The 25,123-nt window shown below is 50.0% G+C and overlaps 1 protein-coding gene across 2 annotated transcripts; it reads left to right on the top strand.

Annotated features, from left to right (window-relative positions):
* Positions 1-1,000: 1,000 nt before the first annotated feature.
* Sp110 (SP110 nuclear body protein) lies at positions 1,001-20,272 on the top strand. 2 transcript variants are annotated; one of them, XM_047546916.1, is made up of 11 exons: positions 1,001-1,157; positions 3,364-3,511; positions 4,636-4,804; positions 7,128-7,385; positions 7,689-7,772; positions 9,929-10,006; positions 12,187-12,255; positions 13,206-13,355; positions 18,649-18,735; positions 19,200-19,368; positions 20,094-20,272. In XM_047546916.1, exons 2-11 carry the CDS (start codon positions 3,365-3,367, stop codon positions 20,122-20,124), a joined length of 1,242 nt encoding a protein of 413 aa, XP_047402872.1. In that variant the 5' UTR covers positions 1,001-1,157; position 3,364; the 3' UTR covers positions 20,125-20,272. The 2 variants fall into 2 exon arrangements, with proteins under 2 accessions (XP_047402872.1, XP_047402873.1); XM_047546917.1 differs by lacking the exon at positions 1,001-1,157 and adding an exon at positions 1,259-2,474.
* Positions 20,273-25,123: the final 4,851 nt, after the last annotated feature.

The following is a 25,123-nucleotide window of genomic DNA, read 5'->3' as shown; positions in this document are numbered from 1 at the left end:
CGGAGGCTTGAGGCAATGAAGTGTGACATTTAATAAACCAGTTTACTCCCCACTGCCCCATGTCCCTGCATCTCACGCTCAGCACACCCCTTCCTGTTGCCCCTGCGTTACTCCGGGCTTGCTGTGGCTTCCGCCTCAGCCCTTCCCACTGCTGTGACTGACAGCACCCCGCCTGTTGCTCTGAGCGTCCCTGGTGGCAGGTCTTGCTCACACCTCCCCTGGCGGCACAGAGACCGCTCTCTGTCCTGCAGGTCAGCCTTGGGTTCAAGTGTTCTTATACCCTACAATCATATTGCCCATTTTTTTTCCTGAGGGTTTTGTGGGTTACCTGGAATGAGGAACTCATGGGTCAAGGACATTTAAAGTTAATGCTCTAAACCGAGATAGATTTCTAAATTTTAGGGCTTCTCACAGACCCCCATGCCCGTGCACACTACGAATCTTTAAAAGGCGTGTGCAGAAGCGGGCCCGCCCCTCCTCGCCTTGCTCTTCTGGGGTCCTCTCCTGGCCTGGCTCTGCCTCTGGACCCAGCTTCCGAGCACCCTCCTGGCTCCCACAGCCAGGGCTGGGCCTCCTCTGCACCATTTCAGCTGGTGTTTGGGGCCCTTTTACTGCAATCTTCTCATATAATCATCTCATCCTGACAAACTCTAGGCGTTTCTGCCACATCTTTAGCTGTTAGTGTTTTAAAGTAAATTTATTCAGTTTAGAACATTTCCATCACCCAAGAAAGTACAGAAGAGGATAAGTCACAGGGGAATGGAAATGGGCAAGGAAGGGGACAGATTCCCAGTTCCCAAGGCTCAGGTCTGGTCCCCTGGCCCCCTCCCCTTGTCCCCCACTTCGGGCTGATTGACGGCAGCCCCTCCCCCACTGCCATGCTGTCCTGGGGGCCTCCCAAGCCCCGAGGTGTGGGAGGATGCAAGCCCTGGGCCTGCCTTCGGCTTCCTGCCTGACATGCTGGGACACTTTCACTTTCCTTTCCTCCTTAGCCCGCCCCGCCCCGCCACGGGGTGTGACTAGGCCAGGCCTGGCGGGGACTTGCTGTTTCTCCCTGGCGTCTGTCTCCCTGCAGTTCTCCCAGGCCTCCAGGAGGGATCCCTGGCCCAGCCCTGGAACCTGGGACGGGCCGCGAGCCGGCGGCAGCCAGCACCCAGGTCAGTCTCTGCCTCGCCTCCGCTGCTGTGCTCTCCAGTCTCGGTGACCGGGCGCTTATAACCCGTCTCCTGGCAGTCGCTCCAGGGTGGAACTCAAGTGTGTAGAATCTGAGGTCTTTCTTTGTCAAGGAGTGCTTTCCAGAGGGGTGGGAAGGCATGGGGACTTATTAGGAGATTGGTAAAAGGGAGACACAGTGCCGCTGACACACACCTCAACGTTCTTCTTCCCTAAACGCCAGCCTGTTCCTGTGGGTGGAGCCGAGACTTGTCCTCTCCCAGACTCTGATCCTGCGCTCCGCCTGCCTGGAAGGCTCACTCATTATCCACTCTGCAAGCGGCTAGCAGAGAAGCTGGTGGAAAAGAGAAAATAAGGAGAGAACATTTCATCTCCTCTCTGACGTCTCATGAACTTTTTATATAGTTTCTTTAAGCATGTTCATCATTATTTCTTTGAAACAAATTCCTAGATGTGGAAATTTGAAAGACTGCTCCTCTTAGGACGTTAGATACTAGTTGCCAAATTAGCCTCGGAGGATCTGAGCCTGTTTGCATTTCCATCCACAGTGTTTGGGATTGTTGCTGTTATGGCTGCTATTATTTTCTATCTTGTCACATTGTCTTTCTTTGCATTTTTCTAAGATTAGCAAGTTGAGCTTTTCACAGATCCATTGCACACGTGGCTTATTCTCGATTGCCTGCTCATGCCTTTTGTTTATTTATTTATTACTTAGATGTTTGTTTGCCTTTTGCTCATTTATTTGCAAGGTCCCTATACATATTACAAATTTGAACATAGTCATCTATGAGACGCAGCATCTTTCGCAGCGAGGAACAGGACATTGGAGTCAGACAAACTCTGCTTCGCCGCTGGATACCTTGGGCTGGTTACTTAACCTCTCTGTGCCTCATTCTCATCTTTTAGGATGAGCAGCCTAGTGAGGTCGTTCTGAATGCTGTCGTGTGATGAAGGGTCTTAATGGAAGCCCTGGGGCCTTGCTCTGCCAGTCAAGCTGTCCTTCCGGCTCCCCTTGACTCTGCACTTGCCCTCACACTCTGTCCTTCCCGTGGGCGCTGTGGGTCACCCGGCCTCTATCTTCTAGGATCGCTTCATGAAGCCTGCCATCTGTTCTTATTCCCCACTGCTGTTATGGATTAGCCCTTTTTGTAATTTTTTTTCTGCCAAATTTAAAGGAACTGGGAGTGAGGGGAGTCGAGGCCGGCTCCCCACGTGCCACCGTCGTGAATCGCAATTTACTCCTCTAACGCAAAATGAAGCTGGAGACGCTCCTTGTCGCCTTGTCTTTTAAAAATCTCAAGGTGACTGAGTCTTCGTTAGTGCTTCCCTGTTTGTGACAACTGGTCAAGAAGGTCAGCTGCGGATTTTCTGCCTGTTGTAACTTCCTGGTATTTTCCACGATCCGTAAACGACTGGTTTTGCACGTGTCTCCGTTTGAGACACGAGTGGTCGGGTAAAAGGAACCAGTGAGGTCACCCTTGCCAATCGTACTTTCACATCCTTTGTGGTTTTATTTATTTGTTTTATCTGCTTATGACAAAACGTCCTGAGCTGCTTATTAGAGTTCGTAAATACTATCAGGTTTCCATCTACCCATTTCCGCCTGGTCCCTTCTCCATGACCTTGGCTGATGGACAGCTCAGGCTGCAGCCCAGGCCATCCGGTTTAACCCAGCTCCATGTGGCTGTGAGTACAGACCCACACCTCGAAACCAGCAGCCAGCAAGCTGCGATGGTTCCCAGCTCTGCCCCTGCCAAGCCGCACGACCTAGGGCGAGGGTCATTGATTCCTGTGTGTCACTGTGCTCAACAACCAAGTGGACAAAATCAGAGTAGCCATCTTGCAAGTGTTGTGAAGATCCAATAAGCTACTGCTTATGAAATGCTTAGAACAAAGTGGTGCGCAGGAAACGCTCAGTGATGCCAGCTGTTTTTAGTATCCACCATGAGTTGACAGGAGCCCCATGGGGACTTGGGCGTCCTCTCGTCAGACCCTCTCAGCCTCGATTGTTGCTGGGCGCTGCCTTTCCCGCCGTATTCAGCCATCTCTCAGGCAGACATTGCTTGTGGACGGCTAAGGGGTGCCTGGGGAACCAGGATGTCTATCTTGGGTGCCTGTTTCGTGGAGAGCAGCTCCCCACGCCCCTCAGAGCCCCTCTCCCCTGGGTTCTCATCCTGCCTCTTTCTGCAGGATGTTCACTGTCACCAGGGCCATGGAAGAGGCTCTTCTTCAGCATTTCATATGCCGGAAGTTGGAGATTGCCTATGCCATACAGAAGCCATTTCCCTTCTTCGAAGGTCTCCGAGACAAGTCCTTCATCACTGATAAAATGTACAGGGTGAGTGGGATGGGCCCTTCCGCCAAGTGCCCTGTTCCTGACATCTCACACCGCCCACCACCGGGAGGCCTGGCAAGCATGTCCAAGATCACAGGAGGGGTGGTCGGGAGAGAGGGTATCAAGGGGTTGCCTTAGTTTAGGGTGCCACCATGGCAAATCACCACAAACCAGGTGGCTTGAAACGACAGAAATTTATTCTCTCACAGTTCCGGAGGCCACAGGGCCAAAATGAAGGTGCTGACAGGGTTGTTCCTTCCAGAGCCTCTGAGAAGAACCCATTGCCTGCCTCTGTCTTCGCTTCTGGTGGCTGGTTGCCAGTGCTTCCTGATGTTCCTTGCCTTGTGGACACAACACTCCAGTCCGTTCCCATCTCTGGTCACCTTCTCTCTTCTGCGTCTTCTTCCCTTTTCTTTTCTGCTAAGGATTTAGGGCATATGGAACCCACCCTAATCCAGGATAATCTCATCTCAAGATCTGTAACTGAATTACAGTCTGCAAAGACACTTTTTGCAAATAAGTTCACATTCGTTCACATCCACAGGTTCCGGATGGAGATCTCTCTTTTGGGGTGGGGGGGTGCCGTTCAGCCCACTGCATGATCCCTGTTTATAGGAGCTTGTTGTTCACAGCACCTGCTGATGTCAGGCAGGTGTGTCCACATATGACAAAAGAGGGCCCAGGTCCAGGTAAGTGGCAGCATTGCTGGACCCCTCTTCCCCTCCTCGGCTGGGGTGGCTCCAGTCTGACACACTCCTCAGAGGGGGCTCCTCCGCCCACGCGTCCCGCCTTGCACCTTGAAGGGTCAGCTACACGGTGGCACCCTTGACTCCACTTTCCTTCTGGAAAATTCTCCCTTCCATCAAAAGTTCCTGAAAGCTAGGTTCACAAGACAGACTTATTTTCAAGAAGCTAAATTATTTATTCCTACGACTAGGTGCCCAGGCATCTGAAGTGACTGAGCGAGACTGCGACCTCTTTACCAGAGAGGATCGGGCTCTATCTTTTATACTAAACTTCTTAAAAGAGTAAACTTGCTTTCCTATAACAGAAAACCACAAATGTATGATGACTCTCCATTCAGTGCCAATCCTCCATACTAATCCTTCACTCCATTGTCTTTAAAGGAATCACTGGAAGCTTGCACCAATTTGGTCCCTGTGTCCAGAGTGGTGTACAACATTCTCACCAAACTGGAGAAGAGTTTTAACCTGTCACTTCTGGTGACATTGTTCAGCCAAATTAACCTGCGTGAATACCCCAACCTGATGGAGATTTTGGGAAGCTTCAGAAGTGGTAATGTGGTTGCTTGAATACTTTGTGCACATGAGGGGTTGCTATGCTGGGATTTCAGGTTTGTTTCCAGGGTTGGATGTCACCTCAACCCCTGCTTCCCTTTAGCATGACTGGAGGGCAGTCCTTCCTGCCTCTGTCCCCAACTCTCTAAGATGAATTTCTAGAGGAGATAGACCATTCTGCCTAACCTGTTCTGTGCATTTGGAGGATTGCCCAGTGTCCTGGACAATCTCTAAGGAATGCCTAAGGTGACAGAAAGCAAAGTCAGAGAGACCAAGACCAGCAGAAAGATAAGGAAAGGGGCTGGGGAGATAGCTCAGTTGGTAGAGTGCTTGTCTTGTAAGCACAAGGCCCTGAGTCCGATCCCCAGCACCCCCAAAAAAAAAAAGTAAGGAAAGCCATATCGAAAGAGAAAGGGACAGGGACGGATAAGAAGTATCTCTCTTTGTTAGTGCATTACCCCACATACTTTATATGACTCTCTCATGTGATCTTTAAAAACCCTGTGAAGTCATTATTAGCTGCCCTTGACACACAAGGTAATCAAAGCTCAGGGGCAACTTTCTCAAGGTTTTTCATCTGTTTAGAAACAGAACCAGAAGTCCTGTTTGGGTTTCCTAATGCCAGGGCTCAAGACTGTAACCACGATTCTACATAAGACCAGTAGGACGGCATATTATAAAACTGGAGAAAGGAAGAAAGGTAACTGGAGAGGTAGAGAAGGAACATGGAGAGAGTGTGAGAAAGAATGGAGCTTGAAGTATGCTGAGAAAGAGGGAGAGCTAGTGTGTTGTTCAGCTCCCCATCACTACAACAAAATGCCAGAGATAATTAACTTATAAAGAGAGAAGGTTGATTTTGGCTCACAGTTTTGCAGGGGTCCAACCCGTGATCAACTGGCCCTATGGCTTTGGGACTGTGGCAAGGCAGCACGCATGACTGAATATGTGGCAGAACAAAGCCACTCACCTCACAGCCAGAAAGTGAAGAAAGGAGGAGAGACCAGAGTCCTTCAAGGTCACGCCCCCAGGGACCTAGAGCCCTCCCACTAGGCCCCAGCTCCTAAGGTTCTCACCATCTCCCTACCACCCCACCCTGGGGACCCAGTCCTTCACACCTGGGCTTTGGGGAGACCTCCAACACCTAAACAACAGCATCTCAATAAACAAAGGAAAAACGAAAAGAGAAAGGAGCAAGACAGAAGAAAGGAGCAGGAGTAAGAGAGCCAGGCAGGGGAAGTCAGCCAGCTGGAGGGAAATGCTCTGGCCAACCATGTGGTGCTCTTAGGGGAGAATGGCAAGGAAGGGCCACCTGATCATGCTCAACTGTGACCTCGTCATCCCTGGGGTCTCACCACTGTGCACGGCTGCTGCTCCCTGACACTCCGCCTCCAGGGACCCCTCCCTAAAGGACAGATCCCTTGAGCTAAGCGGCAGCCAGGGGAAAGGCCCTCCAGGGAGGTGCAGCTGCCCAGGAGGGCAGGGCCAGGGCAGGGCCAGGGCAGGGCCAGGAGAGCCCAGAGAGCCTCCAGCCTCGGGCTGGGCTCCCATGTCCTCCCAGATCTGCGACTCTGATTTGTTCTAGGTCCCTTTTGAAAATGTATTCCTTTTTCTCTTCACTGGTTGGGGTCATTTTACTTCTGAAATAAATAATAGAGAAAAATTGCAACCAAAACCCATCACAAGTCATGCAGAGGAAGAGCATGGGAAGCTGAGGGCCGGGGCTGCTGGGTCAGGAGGGAAGGTTGGTGTGGCCACGCCCTCGCACACTCAGCTCAGAAGCTGATTCTCCAGGAATGAGCAGAAACCAAATATGCAGATCCGGATCCATCCTGCTAAGGATTTTTCATTTTATCTTACTTGCTCCAAGGAGGTATATTTATTAAAACAGAGACTTCTGTTAAAATTATATCATTGACTAAATTCTATAAAACCAAAATTAAAGAAAGTCAAATCCTTGGGCACAAAGTCAAACTCCTCTTTATGTGTGAAACCTTTCTGGTGGCAGATCAGAGGTTAGATGCAGTGGTCATAACACTGAATACCCGCATCAAACAAATAAAAGAGAGAGGAGCCACAAATGGACCAATATGACCACAAATGGGTCCTGTGCCCTTGGGGGAGAATGAAAACCTCCGCATCCTGCCCTCCCAGAGGTCTTATGTTAAGAAATCCCCTGGGGGGGATGAAGCTCCACGCAGACCACTTGGCTCCTGTGCTGGAGGCCTCAGGTTCACTCCTCAGCACCAGGAGAAAAGAAAGGAAAAAAGAAGTTCTTCCCCAGATACTACGGGTCCTGATGTGTTCTCCTTCGTCAATCCCAGTGGGTACTTCCTGTGGAGAGAGCAGCAGAGCCACACCCCTGCCACTCAGAGCCCCCGCAGAAGGGAGCAGCCTGCAGACACTGCTGGCGCTGACCCCTCCCGACCCTCCCTCACCGAGTCATCTGTCCTGTGCGCCCAGAGTCAGTGAGCCCAGAGCGTCCTTGCAGCAAATCCATGTGGCACTGGATGACCTGCCCAGCACTTCTGACCCTGCGGTGACTCCGCCTGACCCAGTCCAGGAAGGAAGAAGCACTCCAGGTGAGAAACAGACCCTGTCCAACACCCTTGATCCCCAGCCTAGACCGCCCATGCCAGGGTGCCTAACCCAGGCCCTGCCCTTTCCTTGCACCCCCTACCCACACAGTCCTTCCCAAAAGGATCCCAAGCACTGCCAGGGGCCAGGATAAGACCTGGAGCCCAGAATGCCTGCTCCCCGTTCCTGGACATCCCAGTTTCCTGCCTGGGCCTGGGTGCTCCATCTACCCTGGGCATTTTGATCACTTAGCGACCTCCCTGACACCTAGTCCCTGTAACCTCTAATGATTTTTCTTCCTCCTTCAGTGGCCACTGACAACTTAACACCTGAAATAAAGGAGGAAGAAGACTCACAAGAGACACCCAGCCCCCGCCCTGGCACTGTGCAAGGTAACAGTGAGTGGGGCTGGCTTGGCTGAGCTCCTGGTGGCTGTGAAGGGAGAGCAGGCACCTGTCAACTGAGAGCTGTGGTAGGACAGAAGAGCTGGGTATGACAGAAAAGGAACAGAAGGAGCGGGTGGTCCACCAACCTCAGTGCAAAAAAAAAAAAAAACAACAATCAAATCTCTTCTGAACCGACCCACAACTTGTGCAGCACCCGCCTGGGAGAGGCGCCCTGGTTCCTCACCCCACCTGAGTACAGGGACCTGCCTTTGCATTTCAACCTTATTCATTCTCCTTTGGGTTGGATTATAAGAGCAAGGTTATTGAAATTATTAGAAAATATTATTCAATAATCTAAAGGGCCATTGGACCAAAGTTAGCTTCTACAATTGTGTCCCTTGTCCTCCCCGAGTCAAGTCATTTCTATAACGGGGTTTGGTTACATTACATTTAACTGTGGTCTATTACTATTATTAACTTTATTGTTGTCAAGAATGATATTGTGATTCTGAGCTCTCTGGTACTGATAAGAAAGGGTCCTGTTTGATCCAAATCAAGCTTCCTGTGCTCCATGCCCATAAGGTTAACAGAATCATCAGGAAGCTCACAACAATGGATGATTCCATCTCAGAGATTTTCAAAAGAAAACATATACTGTTATTACACTAAAAAGTGTCTAACTGAGAGTAAATGATTGCTCACTTCCTCACTCTGTCCCAGCCTTGCCGAGGCCTTGGTCACCCATTATTTTTGCTAGTTGCAATCAATGGTTCTCTTCCTCCTTTCTCTGGTCCTCACTTGCTGCTCCTGGAATCTAGAACTCTTTTTTTCCCCTCTGGTCAGTGTCCTCCAGTGACAAACACATCCCTGAAATAAATGGAAAGGAAGGCCCTCATGAAGCACCACACACCCCTGCAGGCCCTATTCCAGATTATTCTCATTTGGGTGACTTAGGTTTGCCTTTGTTTTATGTGCACCAAGAGGGCAAGCCATTTGCATCGTCTTGGGATGGGGCTCTCTGCTCTTCTCTGAGCCGCCATCTTGGCCCCTTTTCAGCTACTCACCCAGTGCTTAGGACAGGCAGGAGAGACCGGAACTCCTGAATGGAGACAGAGTCCCTGGGGAGGGCCAGGAGGCAAGTCTGGAAGAGGTGGACATGGAGGGGACTACCAATCACGAGGTCAGAAGCCCCACTTAGTATCTGCTAAACTCTGACTCCAAATGCCATATGACATGTGAGTCCATACTGCATTTGAATGCGTGTCTCTGCCACAAGGGATTGTGGTGGAACCGCAGGGGAGAAAGTCAAAGGACAGAGACTGAGGCACTTCCATTAGGGAATGCTCAAAACCGCCCTGCCAAGATGCAAAGCAAACAGAACACAGTGTAGCCTGAATGGTGAGTGGCAGGGCAATGCAGACCGTCCCTTCTCACCTTCACCCTGACCAGGGAATCCCACCCTCAACCCCAGGCAATTCTGTATCATTTGGATTTTTAAGAGTGGATACTCTTAAACCAATGTGAAAAGTAATGAATTGTTTCAAAAGTTCAACAGTTGCTTATCAACTCAGCCACCTGCTGCTATGCAGGCCGGAATTGGAGACAGATCTCGTAGTATTGTGTGGAAGAGAAGAAAGGCAACCTTATGTGAGCTGGACCTTTATTTATTATCATTTCAAGTCCTCTGCCTTACGCAGCAAACCCAGCAGCATTTCATACATATTTGCTGTGAGTAGGGTGAGCAAGGACAGCCCGCCCCTGCCTTTCCCAACATCCCCCTCCACGTAACTGCACCGAGCCCTCCTGTGCTGTTTCTCAAGGTGAAATGGTCACCAGTAGAGCAGTCAGTGAACATCCATACACAGACACCTACACAGTAACGTGTTCCTGTGGCCATTAGAACCCAACGCCACCAGTTCCCGCCACTCTCAGTTGAGTTCCCTGAGCAAGGGCTGCTAAGGCTTGACCTTTTCTTCCACCCAAAGGAGGATTCTCTTAAGTGGGTCTGACAATAACCACAAGTTGGCAAAGTCCAGGAAGAACTCTTTGGGCTGCAGATTCCAAGGCCTGCGGAACATGCGCTCTCTCCCATACGGGTTCTTCCTCTGACTGGGCACTTTAGTATCTTCTGAGCTCTGAAAAGAATTATGTTTCTTTATCAGTGGTACAAGATGATTCTCCAGAGTCAAATGACCCAGAAGAACCCCGGGAGGCACCTAGCACACCTACAAAGAAGAAAGGTGAGGATGTCCTTTCCCCTGTAGGTGTCAAGAGAGTGAATTTGGAGCCGCTTTCTGTGGTTCTGATCACATTTTGTCAAAAGCAACCACATGTCCCTAGTCCTGATGGCCACACTCCGCCTTCCTCCAAGGCTTGTATGGAAACTGTAAGAAACAAGAAAGGCGTTTAGAGATGCTGAAATAAGCATCTGTCAGAATCTACTGTTCTATCCAGGTGCAGTAGCACACACTTGTAATCCCAGCACCTTGGGAGGCTGAGGCAAGAGGATCACAAGTTCAAAGCCAGTCTCAGCAACTTAGTGAGACCCTAGGCAACTCAGTGAGACCCTGTCTCTAAAGAAAATATTAAAACCAAAGGCCGAATGTTTTCCCTGATAAGTTGATGATGATATATAATGGGGTTGGGGGGGTGGGGGAGAGAGAAGAAGGGAGGAACTTTAGATTGTAGAGGGAAATGAGAGGGAGAGGGTATGAAAAATGGTGGAATGAGACCGACATCATTACCTATGTACGTGTATGATCACACGAATGGTATGAATCTACATTGTGCACAACCATAGAAACAGAAATGTACCCCATTTGTGTGCAATGAATCAAAATGCAGTCTGTAAAAAAATTTTTTCTTAAAAAAGGGCTAGGGATGGGGCTCAGTGGTTAAGTGCTTCTGGGTTCAATCCCCAGTACCCCAAAAATTAAAAATAACAGTAAAAAAAAATTGCCCGCTCTGAAATCATCAGAGGCCTGCATCCACGATTTCTTGATTTCTTAGCACATTGGTGGCACAGTTTCTGGAACTGAAGGTTGTTCCCCTGAACAGATCTGCTGCCTCGTAAGACGTGGCCAGCTGTTCTCTGCGCTCCCTCACCCACACCTGGGGTCCCCTCCTTGCAGCCCACTGCCCCATCCAGTCTTGCTCCCCGTCCTCTCTTTGAGGTTCAGCCATTCAGTTAAACCCCCTGCTCTTCAGCACTGCCTCTGTCGCTCCCCCGTCCCTCCTTGGTTGACCTGGGACTCCTTCTCTCACCTTGGGTCCCACCCTCGGCCTGGACGCCTGTGGCACCCATGAGGACAGCAGACACGCCACCCGAGGCCCTGGCCTCTCCACCCTTCGTCTGCTCATTTCCAGTGACTTTTTCCTCAGATTCTCGGCCTCCTGTGCCCAGATGCAAGGCATCGGCCTTACCATCACCCCACAGCCTAATTTCCCAGGGTTACGAATTCCTTTTCTGATGCCTGTTCTTCTCATTTCTCCTCTGCAGCTATCACTCCACTCCTGGTCTCTCCTTCTCAGCCGGATACTAACATAATAATAGTAATCTTAAAAGTCCCTGTTTTCTTCCTTACGATTTGTTCCCTCTGCGGCTGTCCGGTGCTTTTGAATGACCTGTCCGCTGGCCGTTCCCTCCTCCAGTCCTTCCTCTGCCTGTCCTCACACGCCTCCTCACCCGCTGGAATCCTAGACGGCCTGCCGCTGTCTTCCCCGCCTGCCGTACCGCTCTGTCTTTCCCTAGAAGTCTCCGGCCAGTCTTGGAAGAACTCGCTTATCTGCATCTGCACACCGCATCTGAAAGCAGGTGCCGCCGGAGAGTCACAGGACTGGCCGCAGGTCCCTGCTGGTCTTCCTGTGTACATGACCTCACGCTGCGTGACAGTTCCTCTTCCTGCCATGAGCCTTCAAACCTTGAGCTTCTTCAGCTTCTCCTCCTGTGATGCTGCCCTACTAAGTAGAAGAGGAGGGTCCCCTCACTGCGCACAGCTGGCCCTGCCAGCCACCCGCATCCGCCTCTGCCCTACAGTCCTCCTGCTCACGGTACCTGCTGTCCCTCCACTCGGCTGACATTCAGGTCTCTTTCACACCAGGACCTGCCTGCAGCCGGTGCTCAGGCCCAGCCTGGCTTCCCAAAGGAACGTCAGCTGCCTCCATAGCTTCCTCTTCATCTCGCAGCCAGACTTCTAGAAATGAATTGCCTCAACCTCCTGTCTCCGTTTCTTTTCTTCTCTCTCTTTCCTTTGCCTCTTTAGAGTTTCTTCTACTCCATAAAGCAGTATCACCTAAGGTCACCAACGGTCCCCCGGCCACTGTGATTTTAAGACCGAAAGTAAAAACTAAATATCGTTGATATATAAGGTTGGCAGATCTGTATTTATAACTATAAAAGATTCTTTATCCTTTCTTTTAGGAAAAAAAATAAAAAGGAATAACTGGTCAACTCCAAAAAAGAGAAGTCAGAAAAAAAGCTGCCCAAGAGGTAATATGAGGAACGAGAGGAGGCGGGACCCCGCAAGAGCTCATTCAGGGCTGTAGGTCACGCTGGGAAAGAGGGTTGAATTTTATTCTAAAAGCAATGGGAAGTCATTGAAGAGATCTCAGCAGTCAAGTGACCTGACCTGATTTTAAATTTGACAAGACTGATTTTGCTGCTCTGTACGAAATGAACTAGAGATGAGCAGGAATCTTTCCATTCAAGTGGCAGATTACGTCCCACAGGCAAGGAATAGAGAATGGTGGATTTTAGATTATATACATGAGGGGGACTACCAACCTTTTCCCTACTACAGGGAGAATTAAAAAAAAAAAAAAAAAAAAAAAAAAAAAAACAGGCACGGTGGTGCACACTTGTAATCCCAGAGACTCAGGAGGCTGAGGCAGGAGGATCTCAAGTTTAAGGCCAGTCTCAGCAACTTAGTAGGCCCTAGACCCTATCTCAAAAATAAAATAAAATAAAACTAAAAATGAACTGGAGTTTAAGGCCAGTCTCAGCAACTTAGTAGGCCCTAGACCCTATCTCAAAAATAAAATAAAATAAAACTAAAAATGAACTGGGGATGTGGCTCAGTGGTAGAGCATCCGAGTTCAATCCCTGGTACCAAAAACAAAAACTTCACTACTTTGAGATAAGATGGACAAGATCCTGGGTCCTCCTCACCCTAACCTTGTGAAATTTCCAAAGGACAAAGAAACTACCACCTTTGAGTTTTAGAGCCTAAAGATGTCTTCAAGTCCTGGACTTCATGGCTCTGCACATGCGAATTCCCAGGAGGAAACTGCTCTGGTTTTCCTGGCACGTTGAGACTTAACCTCGTCTTCAGGGCTTAGGGGCCGCGGGGAGAGGGCAGGAAGGCAGGTCGCTAGCCAGGGGAAGAGGCCGCTCCCTGTGGACCCCAATTTAAACTTGTCACAAATCACTGCTTGGCCCAGAGGCAGCCTCACCGGGGCATGGAGTCCAAAAGAAGCTCCCAGAGCTGGATCAGGGGACTCAGAGGACGGACGGCTCAACCTGGAACTCGAGAGTGGTGACAAGGGCCCGAAGGGCGAGGCTGACAGGGGCCCTGGCGTCTGGATCTGAGGGTAAGCCCGAGGGGGGGGGGGGGGAATGGCCTGTCGTGGGAGGGGCTGTCGTGGAGCAGGTACCGGGAGGGAGGTGCGGAAGGACGGAGAGGGGCAGGTCCCGGGAAGGACCACCCAGCAAGGACGTTGGCCTGCGTGGGTGACGGACAAGCACAGCTCAGCCGGGCCTGCGACTCACCTCCCCGAGCCACTGTTCTGTTGTGATTGGCGGAGGCGCCAGTACTCCACGCAGAAGGAAGGGCCCACTCCTGCCCAAGCCTGTTGGGGGGCACCCATCCTCAGGATGGGTCCGAGCACGGGATTATTTCTTAACGGTTCACCTCTAGAAGTGAAATTGCTTGGTCAACAAGTCTGCGCATTTTAAATTAACACGTGTGGATCGTGCAGTTGCCCAAATTATTCACCTCCTGTTGGCCTCACAGAGATCCCCTTGACCCTGCCCCTTCACCAGCACTACAAATAGCAAGACAAGCACGAAACCACAGAATGATACTCCCCTGGCGAGTTCCTTGAGTTTCTTCACCTGTGCCTGTGGTTACAGGTGTGGTAGGTACTGGGGTGCACCGGTGTGCCTGGGCCGCAGCCTCAGCAGGTGAGACACCCAGCCTGCGAGCTCAGGATGTCCCCTGCCCTGACTCCGCCAAGGACGTGCAGACCAAAGTGAGAGGGTCACTTCCACTTTGAGAGCCTGCCTGTCCTCTTTATCTCCACGGAGAACAGCCGTGCTCTGTGGCCAGGAGCCTGGAGCGTCCATGGTACAGGGCTGAGCTTCCTCTAATCTTTGATGAGCAGGGAGCACAAGAGAGGAGGAGTGAAGCTTTGTTGCTGAAAAACAGCACTTGGCAAACTTTTTCCCAGTAGGGCCAAATGGTTGCAGCTAGGCTTTGCCGGCCACGCCGTCTCTATCACAAACACTCAGCTCTGCCTTGCAGGGTGTAAACGGCCAGAGACAGATGTGTAGGCAGATGGGTGTGGCTGGCTTCCAATGAAAGCTCACTGGTGGCAGGCCAGTTTGGCCCTCAGGCCGTAGTTTGCTGATTTCTATAATAAATTGCTGAAATTCATGAGACGTATGAATTACTGTGCCATCATCCAGCCTGTCTTTACTAATTGGCCTTTAAAAAAAATTGTCAGAGTTTTTTCTGTTGAGCTTCATCTATTTATAGTGACTAATTTTTTTGTATAGAACTATTCATTTCAAGCTTTAAGGAATTAGTCCTCTGTAACACATCCTGCAATTTGTCTTACTTTACTTTTTGTCTTTTACTGGAGAAGTTTTTGGTGGTGATCATTTTATTATTAATGTAGGCAAATCAGTTTATCTTTAGCAGTGTGGCCTATGACAATCTCTCGACCTTGGCAGCTACTGACATTTTTGGGCCAGATAATTGTTCATAACACAGGCAGCCCTGTGCCTCAAGGGATGCTTAGTAATATCCCTGCCCCTGCCCGCTAGATACCAGAAGCAGCTGCCTCCTAGTCCTGACAAACAAAAGGAGTTTAAATGTTGCCTGACATCCTGGGGGAGAGGGGTCAGAAGTGGCTGTCTCTGGGAACTGCTGCTCCGTGCATGTACTTCTTCCTTTTAAAGCCCTTTCTAGACCTGGGCACAGTGGTAGTGGCACTCAGCTGTGATCCCAGCAACTCGGGAGACTGAGGCAGGAGGATCACAAGTTTGAGGCCACCCTCAGCAACTTAGTGAAACTCTTGGCAATTTCATTTTGAAAAGGACTAGGGGTGTATCTCAGTGGTGAAGTGCCCCTAGGTTCAATCCCCAGTACCAAAAAAGTGGAAGGGAGCCCTTTCTACATAAGACCTATCAGGCTTTATGTAACGTATATACCCGTGCATGTATGTGTGTGTGTGTGTGTGTGTGTGTGTGTGTATAAATTTGTGAAAATGTGGCTTCTGAATACTTTTGGCCTTGCGGTCTGTGAGCGCGAGCTTGCTGTCATTTCCCTTTCCTGGGGACCACATCTCACAATGGAGGTTGGTTGGACACCAAATGCTTCACCTCCTGCCTGCCTGGGGCCTCCTCTCCTGTCCCCTGCACTCCCCCCAAGACAAATCCCCCCTCCTCCTCCCTCTCTCTGCCCTACACCCTCAGATCCCCCCCCAAAGGTCCTGACTATAGGAAAGCATCCTCTGTCCCAGCAGGCAGGTGGGTCCCTGCCATGCCCTTCGAGCCTGGATCTTTTCTGCCTGGTGCTTCTCACAGCTGTGATTGATAACCTGCGCACCACGTGGGCGTCACGTGAGGTTGCTCAGAGGCGCAGTCTTGCTTGTTGCTTCACTCCAGCTCCTCTGTGCCTCACAGTTTAGACTTAAATAATTAATAAATCAAAATATTACTTATTCTTCTTCATCAAACATGAACACCGTCCCGTACCAGGGCCAGTCACAGTGCACAGGTGTGAACTGGAAACCGCTTCTTCCTCAATCCGCCTGTCAAAGTGGAGTCTTGAAACCAAGCCCTTTGCTGCCCTCTGCTGGAAGACTGACGTACTAAGCACACGCATGGATTGTGTTTCTGACTTGATCAGAGGTCCCCTCTCAAAGGTGGAATCCTTGCTCAGTGCACAACCCAAGACACCTTGTGCAGCAGATGCATCATTTTACAACTGGCAAAGCACTTTTTCTACCTTTTCTCATCTAATCCTTACAATAAATGAGTGTTAGCCCATTCTACAGATTCCATTAAAGCGTAAAAGACATGCATGAACTAAAATCAGCCTGGGTGGTTCTAATCCAAAGTCCTTTGTTCTTTATGTTAGAAAACTAAATAAGAAAACCCAAATGCCTCTTTTTTTTTTTTTTTTTGGGTGCTGGGATCGAACCCAGGGCATTGTGCTTACAAGGCAAGCACTCTACCGACTGAGCTATCTCCCCAGCCCCGTCTCTAGTTTTTTGATGAAACCCTGAAGAAGCCGGGGCCCAGATATATGCTGATGGTGGTCCCTCTGCCTCCGCTTCTCCGCCTCCTTGGCTCTTACACCTGCTGTGCTTCTTGTTTGGCCCCGTGTGTCTGTTTTTGGCCGTGTGAGGTGGTCTTGCCAAGGCATTTCTCCAGTCGTGGGACAAGCACTGGACAATCCCGTTGCCGGTCCACCTCATACACTGTGAAGCCACCAGAATTCCCTCCCCAGATCCGAGCCCCCGTCCGCATCTACAGCGAGGACCGTTGTCGCCTCCTCTTCCTTAGCCATGGGTGTGAGGGCAGGTGACACAATGTGTGCTTCTGTTCCCTTGACTGGTACTTTTCCAGTCGCCCCCTCTCCCACCTCCTCCCGGCTCCCATCTTCCCTGGCCTCTCAACCTCCCATGCATAATTCTCACCTTGGGCTTTTCTCTGAGATTTCCGGGAGTTAGCCTTCAGCTCGCTGATTAGGTTTTTTCCATCCTGCGGCTCCTGGCTCTTCCAGGCTTTGCTGTTCCTTCGTGCAGCTCTCTCCATTTCCACCGACTCTCGTTTGCCCTTTGATTGCTTCCTCCCAGGCTCCGGGCCTTGCTCACACCTGCTCAGGGTGAGCCAAGCTCCCCTCAGAGAAGGGCTGGTGCTCCTGCGCCACAGCAGCTCCGTCTTCACCCGCCGTTTGCTGAGATGGGCCGGTGAGGCTGAGCCAAACCGCACTCCCAGGAACTGACCAGAGGCTGCCCTTGGGGGTAGGTGGGTGGCTTTGGAAATCCTCGGGCCTAAAGGCCCCAACTCCCCGGGTGGCCTACCTGCAGCAGGCGCAGGAGGGAGACCTGAACCTGGGCTCTTCAGGTTGGCTTGCTGCCCACACCCCCGGAGCCCCCTGCTGCTCCCTCATCCTCTGTTTGCACATCCAGGACATCTGTGTCGTGAGAGCACATTTCCCATCGGAGTTAGAGAAGGCATTTCCGTGAGATGGAGAGCCGTAGGGCGCCACGGCGAGCTCAGTCCCCCAGGGCTACCTGTAGCTCTGCCTTTCACCAGATGGGAACTGCTCAAATTCCAGTTAGTGTGCCCAACAGGGAGCGCGCTCAGGAAGTCATCCTAGGGGCTGCAGAGGCCGCTCACAGCCCCCCAGGTCTGGCTCCCAGGGCCAGGTTCTCACCTCCTGCACCGTATTTAAGTGGAGCCCGGAGACAAACAGGGGAGTCAGCCACTCCATGAAGAGTGCTGGCCGACACTTGAAACCAAGTCCTTCCCCCTCCAAGTCCCCTGGCGCCCAGACCTAGCCCTGCCGCCAGCCCCTGCTCCGCCAAGGCTGGGCACTTTGGGCTGGGAAACCCTGTCCTCACTTCTCAGGGGCCACTCTACATTCAGTCTCTCAGTCTCTCCCTCTGTCTCTCTCTCTCTCTCTCTCTCTCTCTCTCTCTCTCTCTCTCACACACACACACACCTTTCCAGTAATTACCAGATCCGTCTACTGATGCTGTTCCTTCTTTTTTGCCAACAACACCTTGATCATTCATGTGTCTTCTGCTCTTCTGTAAGTTTGTGAAACAGCAGAGTGTTGGACCAGAGCTTCCCTCTGACTCATTCCAGGTATAGCATCCTCCAGAACTCAGCCTAGGCTTGGGCAACCCTTTCCCCTCTCCCCTAAGATACAGCCCTGCAGAGAATTCCCCCACAGTGAGGTCTGAGGGTTAGGGAGCAGGAATTTCTGATATTTATTTTAAACCCTTGTGCAACTGCTTCTTTTGAATCTGAATCCAAGATCCCTACTTTGGGGATCTGCCAAATCCCCATGTGCAATTAGTAAGTTAATCCAGAACTCTCTAGAGTTTTCTTTTATTCATAAAAGAAGGAACAGGGAAACCATGAAATGAAAAGTGACAGCAAACTATAAAAACAGACACTGTCCCCCGGTGCTGACCTCACTTACCCGAATCTTTGTTCGAATTAGGAGTAAAATTATGAGTAAAGACTTTTTCTCCAGCTACATGGTCACAAAGGAATATCCTAGATAGGAACTTCCATGAGCACAGAGATCAGCAGTATTCGGTGGAATACTAAAGAACACTGGGCAATGACCCATTAGCTTGCAAGTTAAAATATACTCAAAAGATGTCCTGTGAGTTCTGCTGACATGCTCTGTCTGGTGTGGGGTGATGGTGGTGGTGGTGGTTCATTGACTGTCCACCCAGCTGATCTGACACTCAGGGTGGAGGACTCCCTGTGGAGTAACCGGAGAAGCTTCCCCAATACCATTTACATTCCTGTTTGTTATTATGATTGGAATCCCAGGGAGGGGAGCTTCCAAGAGGAAGAGTGAATGAAGGCTAACACGGAAATGTTCTCTTCTCCTTTCTGAAAAAACTGAAGATAACCTTGAGGATTTTCTCTCTCCTGAACTTCCCGTGACCTGCGGTACAGCGACAGGGATCTTATATAAGGAGAAAATGAAGCCAGGTGAGTTCCTTAGTTCCTTGGTTCTTCTGTTCTGAGGACGGCTGGGCTAGGCGTTGTCGGAAGGGAGAGAGCGCCTGGTGTAACCTCAGGACACGGACCCCGTTGGCCAGGCTGCAGAGACCGAAATGCTTCCTGCGAAGGAATTTCCAAATGTTCCACATCACAGTGTGTCTACCAATCAGACCTCGCCAGTCCCACATGGAAGTCATCCACAGACACCACAATCCACTACACAGAGGTGTCACATAAAATGCAAATTCTGTCGCACTCCCTACACTCAGGCGGGTCTCGGCTTCCTTCAAGCCTAGAGAAGAGGAACCCAGCCGTCCCTGCTCCTGCCCCAGCCTCCCAGCAGTCCCTTGGGACCCAGGAAGCTGGAGCACCACAGTTAGGAGCTCAGAGGTCTGGGGTGAATTCTCAGAGGGTAGACGTGGATCCCAGAACGGGCTGTCTTTTCCTTACAGGCTCCTCAGAGAAGTGCATTCAGGATGAAGACGGAGCGTGGTTCACACTACAAGAATTTGCGATTAAAGGAAAAGGGAGACACGCAAGAAACTGGAGGTGGACTGTGCGTTGCAAGGGCAAGACCCTGAGTCAACTGCTGGAAGTGCTGCGCGAACCAGAGACTGCCAGGTGAGGGTCTGAAACCTCGGGCGGATGAGTTCCGGCTCATTAGGTTTCAGCAGCGTGATTTAGAAAGAGCTAAGTGCTCACAGGTGACAAAGTGAGGACGGGCTTGATGATGGAGACCCTCAGTGCCAGGACCGCAGGCAGCGTGAGGGTTTAACTGCAGGGGACGGGGAAGAGGTCTCGGGAGCTTAGGCTGGTGTCTGGGTGGGTTGGAGAGACCGTCGCTGAAGGCAAGCTGATTTGAAGAACCTCCCTGTGTCCACTGCCCAGTAAGCCCAGCCCACCTGGCCCCTCCAGGAAGTGTTTCCAGGCCACCCTGTCTGTCTGTGGCCTCTCTCCTCTGCACTTCTGGGGCACACTATTCCTATCCTGAGCACAGCTGCAGAGGGACTAGTCTTTGTGATCCCAGGACCCAGCACAAAGATTCTGATACTACTCCAAAAAATGATGGGGATGCACTCGTAAGGATTTTATCTAGAGAGGAAGAATGGAAATAGAAAGGAAGGGCTGGAAAAGAAGCCCTGGCGTCCTGGGGTTAAGTAACGGGGGAAATGATTTTACCCCTACGTGAAGTCCACAAGGACTGAGTGTGGGAGGCAGCTCATTTCACTTTTGCTTGCCTTGGGTTGAGATCTAGTGTGATCTCCAGCTGCAATATTCCTGGGAAGCGGGAAGCTCACTGTTAGCTTCCATACAAGCCTCATTCGTTAACTCCTTCTCTCTTGCAGAATGGACTTTGGTTCTGTCCTCCAGGAATAAACCTCAAGAGAGAAGTAAATGGCAGGTGTTCCTCCCACATTTCTGGTCACCTGGTTGCAGACTTTCCATGTCTGAACTCTGAGCCCCTGAGCATCCCAGCTCAGAGCCACCTCCTCATTTGGGCAGGGCTATTCACACTGCTGCTGCTCTCATAGTTAATTTGGGATGGAAAGTAAATGACTCTTTAAAATGCAAATTGGGAGGACAAAAGCTGATGATGTCCATGTGTTTTAGAAAAAGATCGGGATCGTGGGATGACCGTCCTTGACTGAACACCAGGAACTGCTCAATGCTACGTGCTGGCTGCAGTAGCCAGGGTGGACTCGGGGTGTTTGAGCTCTGCGTTCCTCTGTGAGGCCCCCTCCAGGCGGGATGGCTGCACCACCCTCTCCCCTTCCACCCTCTCTTGCTTGCATGTGTTCTCCAGGCTCAGGTCCCACCCATCAGCTTCACATTTGGTGTGAACTTCCACCTCTCCTGTCTTGCCCAGGAGTCTGGCCTGACCCTTGGCTAGATTCATTCGGAGTTTAAGGCAATGGTTGCAATGACATCTGTTGTAAAAACCATCTTTTCCAAGCTGATTTGAAGCACCTGGGGCATCGGGGATACTCAGTGTAATAGCAAAAATTTATGGAAGAACACAAACCCCATCGATGTTATAAAATAAAGGGCTACATCTGCAGAATGAATTTTTTAAAAATACATGGGTTCCTAGATATTGCTGTGGTTTGAATGTCCCCAACCAAACTCCTGTTGAAAATCAATCTGCATTGTGAGGTGGTTAAGAGGGTGAACACTTAATCCAACTATGGTGTTTGGAAGTATGACCTTTAGAAGGTAATTAAGGTTAAATGAGGTCAAAAGGTGGGATCCTCATCCAGTAGGACTGTGACTTTATTAGAAGAGTAGGGGAGACCAGAGCTAGGACCCTCTCTCTTACCATGTCAATGCTGACTTGCCTTTGGACTCGCCAGATGAGGCCCCCTAATCTCATCTTGAATTTTCAATCTTCGTTAACTGAATAAACTTTCACTCTATAGATTGCTCCATCTGGGGCATTCCACTGTAGTAACAGAGAATGGGAAGCCCACCAACAGGTTTTGAGTTGAGATCTTCAGGAATCTTGTGCTGGTTATAATGTGCACGGAAGGAGCCCTGCTTGGTTTATATGTCTGAAAGAATCGACTGTAGTCATTCTAGGGTAGGATTATAGGGACATTGGCTTTCAGTGTCACACATTTCGGTACAGGTGAAATTCTTATAATGACTATTATTTCTGCAACCACAAAAAAATAAAGATTTTTTTTTTCTTTTTGACATTTATATAATTTTTATATGTTTAAAATATATCAGAATTATGAAAACTTTTATCAAAGGTAAATTGCTGGTACTTTATTACTTGAATTAACATTGATTTTAAAGTGGCTCTAAAGTAACTTTTTTTTTTTATTGTATACAAATGGGATACATGTTGTTTCTCTATTTGTACATACAGTCAAGGCATACCATTTGTGTAATCATATGTTCACATAGGGGAAAATAAAGATCTTGAAAATCTAGAACATTAATTAATAGCCTCGATATTATAATGCATTCTAACTCTTATAATGCCACATGTCACACGCTTGACGGGGCCTCTTGTCCCACTACTGGGGACCACACTGGATCAGGAGAATGAGCTTCGTTCTGTCCAAGGATGGACTCATGCCGGTCTGTCCCCAACCACACCATCCAGCATGATCTGCTGCTGGCAGCCCACTCAGAATCCTATTTCTTTGTTAGTGTGTGGCTGCTAAGGAGATTTCTGGAATGTCCCTCTAGTTAGTTCCATAGTCGTTATTTTTGCCAGGCTGGGTTTTAATGTGCTGTTCTTTATTTGTCTTGCTTGGGTGCACGAAACCGTTTCAGCACGCATATAGTTCTTTTTCTGCTTCATTGATTCTTACTAATGCACTTTTTCCTAGGTTTACTTTTGAGAACATGTCTTCTCTGTGTGCTGGCTATCTGCTTTCTGTCCTTCCTATTCTGCATTTGGTGGGGGAGCCAAAATCACTACTCTTCTTAGACCTTTAGTATGAGACTTAACTATAACTTATGCAATTGTAATCTGATAGTCAGCATTTTAAACCTAACGAGTCTTTAGCTTTTTAACAATGCTACTTGCTGTCTCTTCACCAAGACTCAAGGGACACAAACTTTGCTTAACACTTTCCTCAAGACATAAAGAGGAAAGTATGGCAATCAATGAAGTTGTCCCACCTGTGCCTCGGAATTCTCTTTTTTATTTAGTGTGGATGGAGGAGTGACACCTCGGAGCCCCACCCACGCCCCCTAGGGAGGCAGAACCTGCCCAGCAGCCCTCCTGGCCTCCCAGGGAGGCATGGGAGGAGTGTGTTGGAGTTAGCGGATGTCGATGTCGCAGACGAACAAGCAGAATCTCTATGGAGGTCCCCTTAGGTCCTCACTCCCAGCGTGTCCACCATAGTGTGACCATGACATAGATACAGGAAAGAGCAGAGGTAGCTTGAGCACGGACTCAAGAAAAGATGTAATAAAACAGAATCCCCTTCATTATGTGGGACGACGACAAATGCGACCACAAAGACTGCCACTCCAGATGTGGCCTGGGAGGGTGAATCGTGCCTCCTGGAGAGGATTCCATCAGTTTAGGCCTCAGACTTCCAAGTCCTCCGAGAGGCTCACCCAAGGTCTGCCTTTCTAGCATAATCCAAGCGCATTTCCCAAACGATCCCCCTGGCAAACTTGCTGTGTGTCAGAAGATCTTGTGTCTGTTGACCGGTGGTGAGTTCTGCTCCCTCTAATGTCGAAGATTGAACACTAGAGAAGCCGCCAAGGCAAGCAGATTAACAAGGTTTTATTTAAAAGTAGTAATAATACAGACTTCTCCCCGGAGGGAGAAGGGGGCCATGGCTGATGTTCTAAAGTCCCAAGAAGTGAGCGCACCCTACATCTTTTATAGGTTAGGGTCTCTTTTGTTCTCCAGTTCTCTCCCCCGTCATCTCTCCTTCCTGCCTAAGTGACTAGGCCTGGTTTTGCAGGTGAGATGTAAAAAGTGAGAGGCGGATGGGGCAGGGGGAGGGCCAGAGTGATTCAGCCGGGCAGGGGCCCAGGGGGCATTAATTAGCAGCTCCTTGCTTACAGTCCTTGATAAGGGCAGGGAAATTTGGTAATCAATGGGCTCTGGAGGTCCTTGACATTCCATTCTTCCAGGGTCAGTCTCCAACTTCCAGAGGCAGATGGCTTTCATGGCTTCATTTCCTCAATTTGACCCGATCCCCTGTTTCTCCACTAACTACCTGTCCCCAATTCTGGTTTCACTGTTATGGTTTGCATCTGGATTGTCCCCGAAATGCTTGTATTGAAACCATGGTCCCTGAGATTCGGCCTTTAGGCAATGACTGTGGGCCAAAATACATCTTTGCTCCTTTAAGTTATTATTGTCGGGTATTTAAGTCAGAGCCACAAAAAACTGACTAACAGATATCCATCTGTGACCCTGCCTCCGTTCTGGCACTGGCAAGCTGATCCAGGTCTATCTAGCTGTCATCAACTTGACGCTGGGCTGCTCTATACCTGGGGATGGGGGCACTAAAGAGTCATTTATTGCTTTCATGCTGGAAGTTTCCGTCACTAGCTGTTCAGTTGCCATGACAACCAATATCCCCATCCCTGGGACCCTTTCTCCCTTTGGCTTCCTTTTGTTGCTGCCCTGCCCCCCCAGTTTCCAAGCTTTTTCTCCCTTCCTAGCTTTCTTTTACTGCTTAGCTCCCCTGAGATATGGGCTCAGGCCATCCCTCTGGGTCTCACCTGCCCAGGCTTCTTCCCCTATTGTCAGGTCTCCTAGACATTAAAACTATTTATGCATCCGGTGTTGGTGACATCCCTGCAGACAATGCCAATTGTCTGTCCTGAGGGATGGGCTGCCTCCCCTCCCCCAGGCAGTAGCTCCCATCCTGCTCCAGCTTGCTTCCATTCCTGCCCTTCCCGCCACCGGCCAGGACCTCAGAGAGCCCACCTCACTCAGGACTGTCTCCTCCCAAGTTATGCCACAGGAGGTTTATTTATTAATTTTATTTTCTGGGGGTACTGGGCATTGAACTCAGGAATGCTAGGTCACTGAGCCACATCCCCAGCCCTCTTCTGTATTTTATTTAGAGACAGGGTCTCACTGAGCTGCTTAGTGCCTCACTTTTGCTGAGGCTGGCTTTGAACTCTCATCCTCAGGCCTCAGTTCCCTGAGCTGCTAGGATTACAGGCCTGGGCCACCACACCTGATACAGGAAGGGCACATTTTGCGTATAATTTCTCTGTAAAATGGCTCCTTGAAGGGTAAGGAGCCAAGGCTGAGAACACTGAAACCAAGCAAATCTTTGTTTAGTGGGAGTGACCGGAGGAATTCTAGGCAGAGGTTTCCCAGATGTGCTCCAAGTTCAGCAGAGCCAGCTCATGCCCACAGGTGGTTAGGGGAGTCTGTGTCCCATGAGCCTGGCAGCCCTGGACTCTCCCCCACCTCCGCCTTCTCTGTCCCCAGGGACCCTGGCTGCTTCTCTTTCCTCCTGAAACATCCCACTCCATCCCATGTAATTCTTCTCCTCCTGAAATTGAGTATGTGAACTGCAGAAGTCCCAGCTCTCCCTTCTGTCATTGTGTCTGGATAAAAGAAAAACCCAGACTCTGTTCACTTTAACAGTCACATCACTGGAGAGACAGGAGGAGCAATGAAATCCAAGAAGCCATAGTCTTGTCCACCTCTCCCTACCCTCAAATGTGCCTCTGCCTCTTGCATCTCTGAAGCCACCTGAAAAAGGAACTCTACCCGTGAAGTCCCTCTGCTGTGGAAACGACAAGACGGCACTTGGAAGTGGGAGAAATCAAACTTTATTTTACGCCAGCGTGCCCAGAGATTAGCACTCCAAAATTCTGAGCCCTGATTCACCGTTTCTTATGATATTTACAAGTTATTTGACGTCATCATAGA

Source organism: Sciurus carolinensis, chromosome 3 (assembly GCF_902686445.1).
Source record: "Sciurus carolinensis chromosome 3, mSciCar1.2, whole genome shotgun sequence".
NCBI classification, from domain to species: Eukaryota; Metazoa; Chordata; class Mammalia; order Rodentia; family Sciuridae; genus Sciurus; species Sciurus carolinensis.
This window is presented reverse-complemented; position numbering and strand designations above follow the sequence as displayed.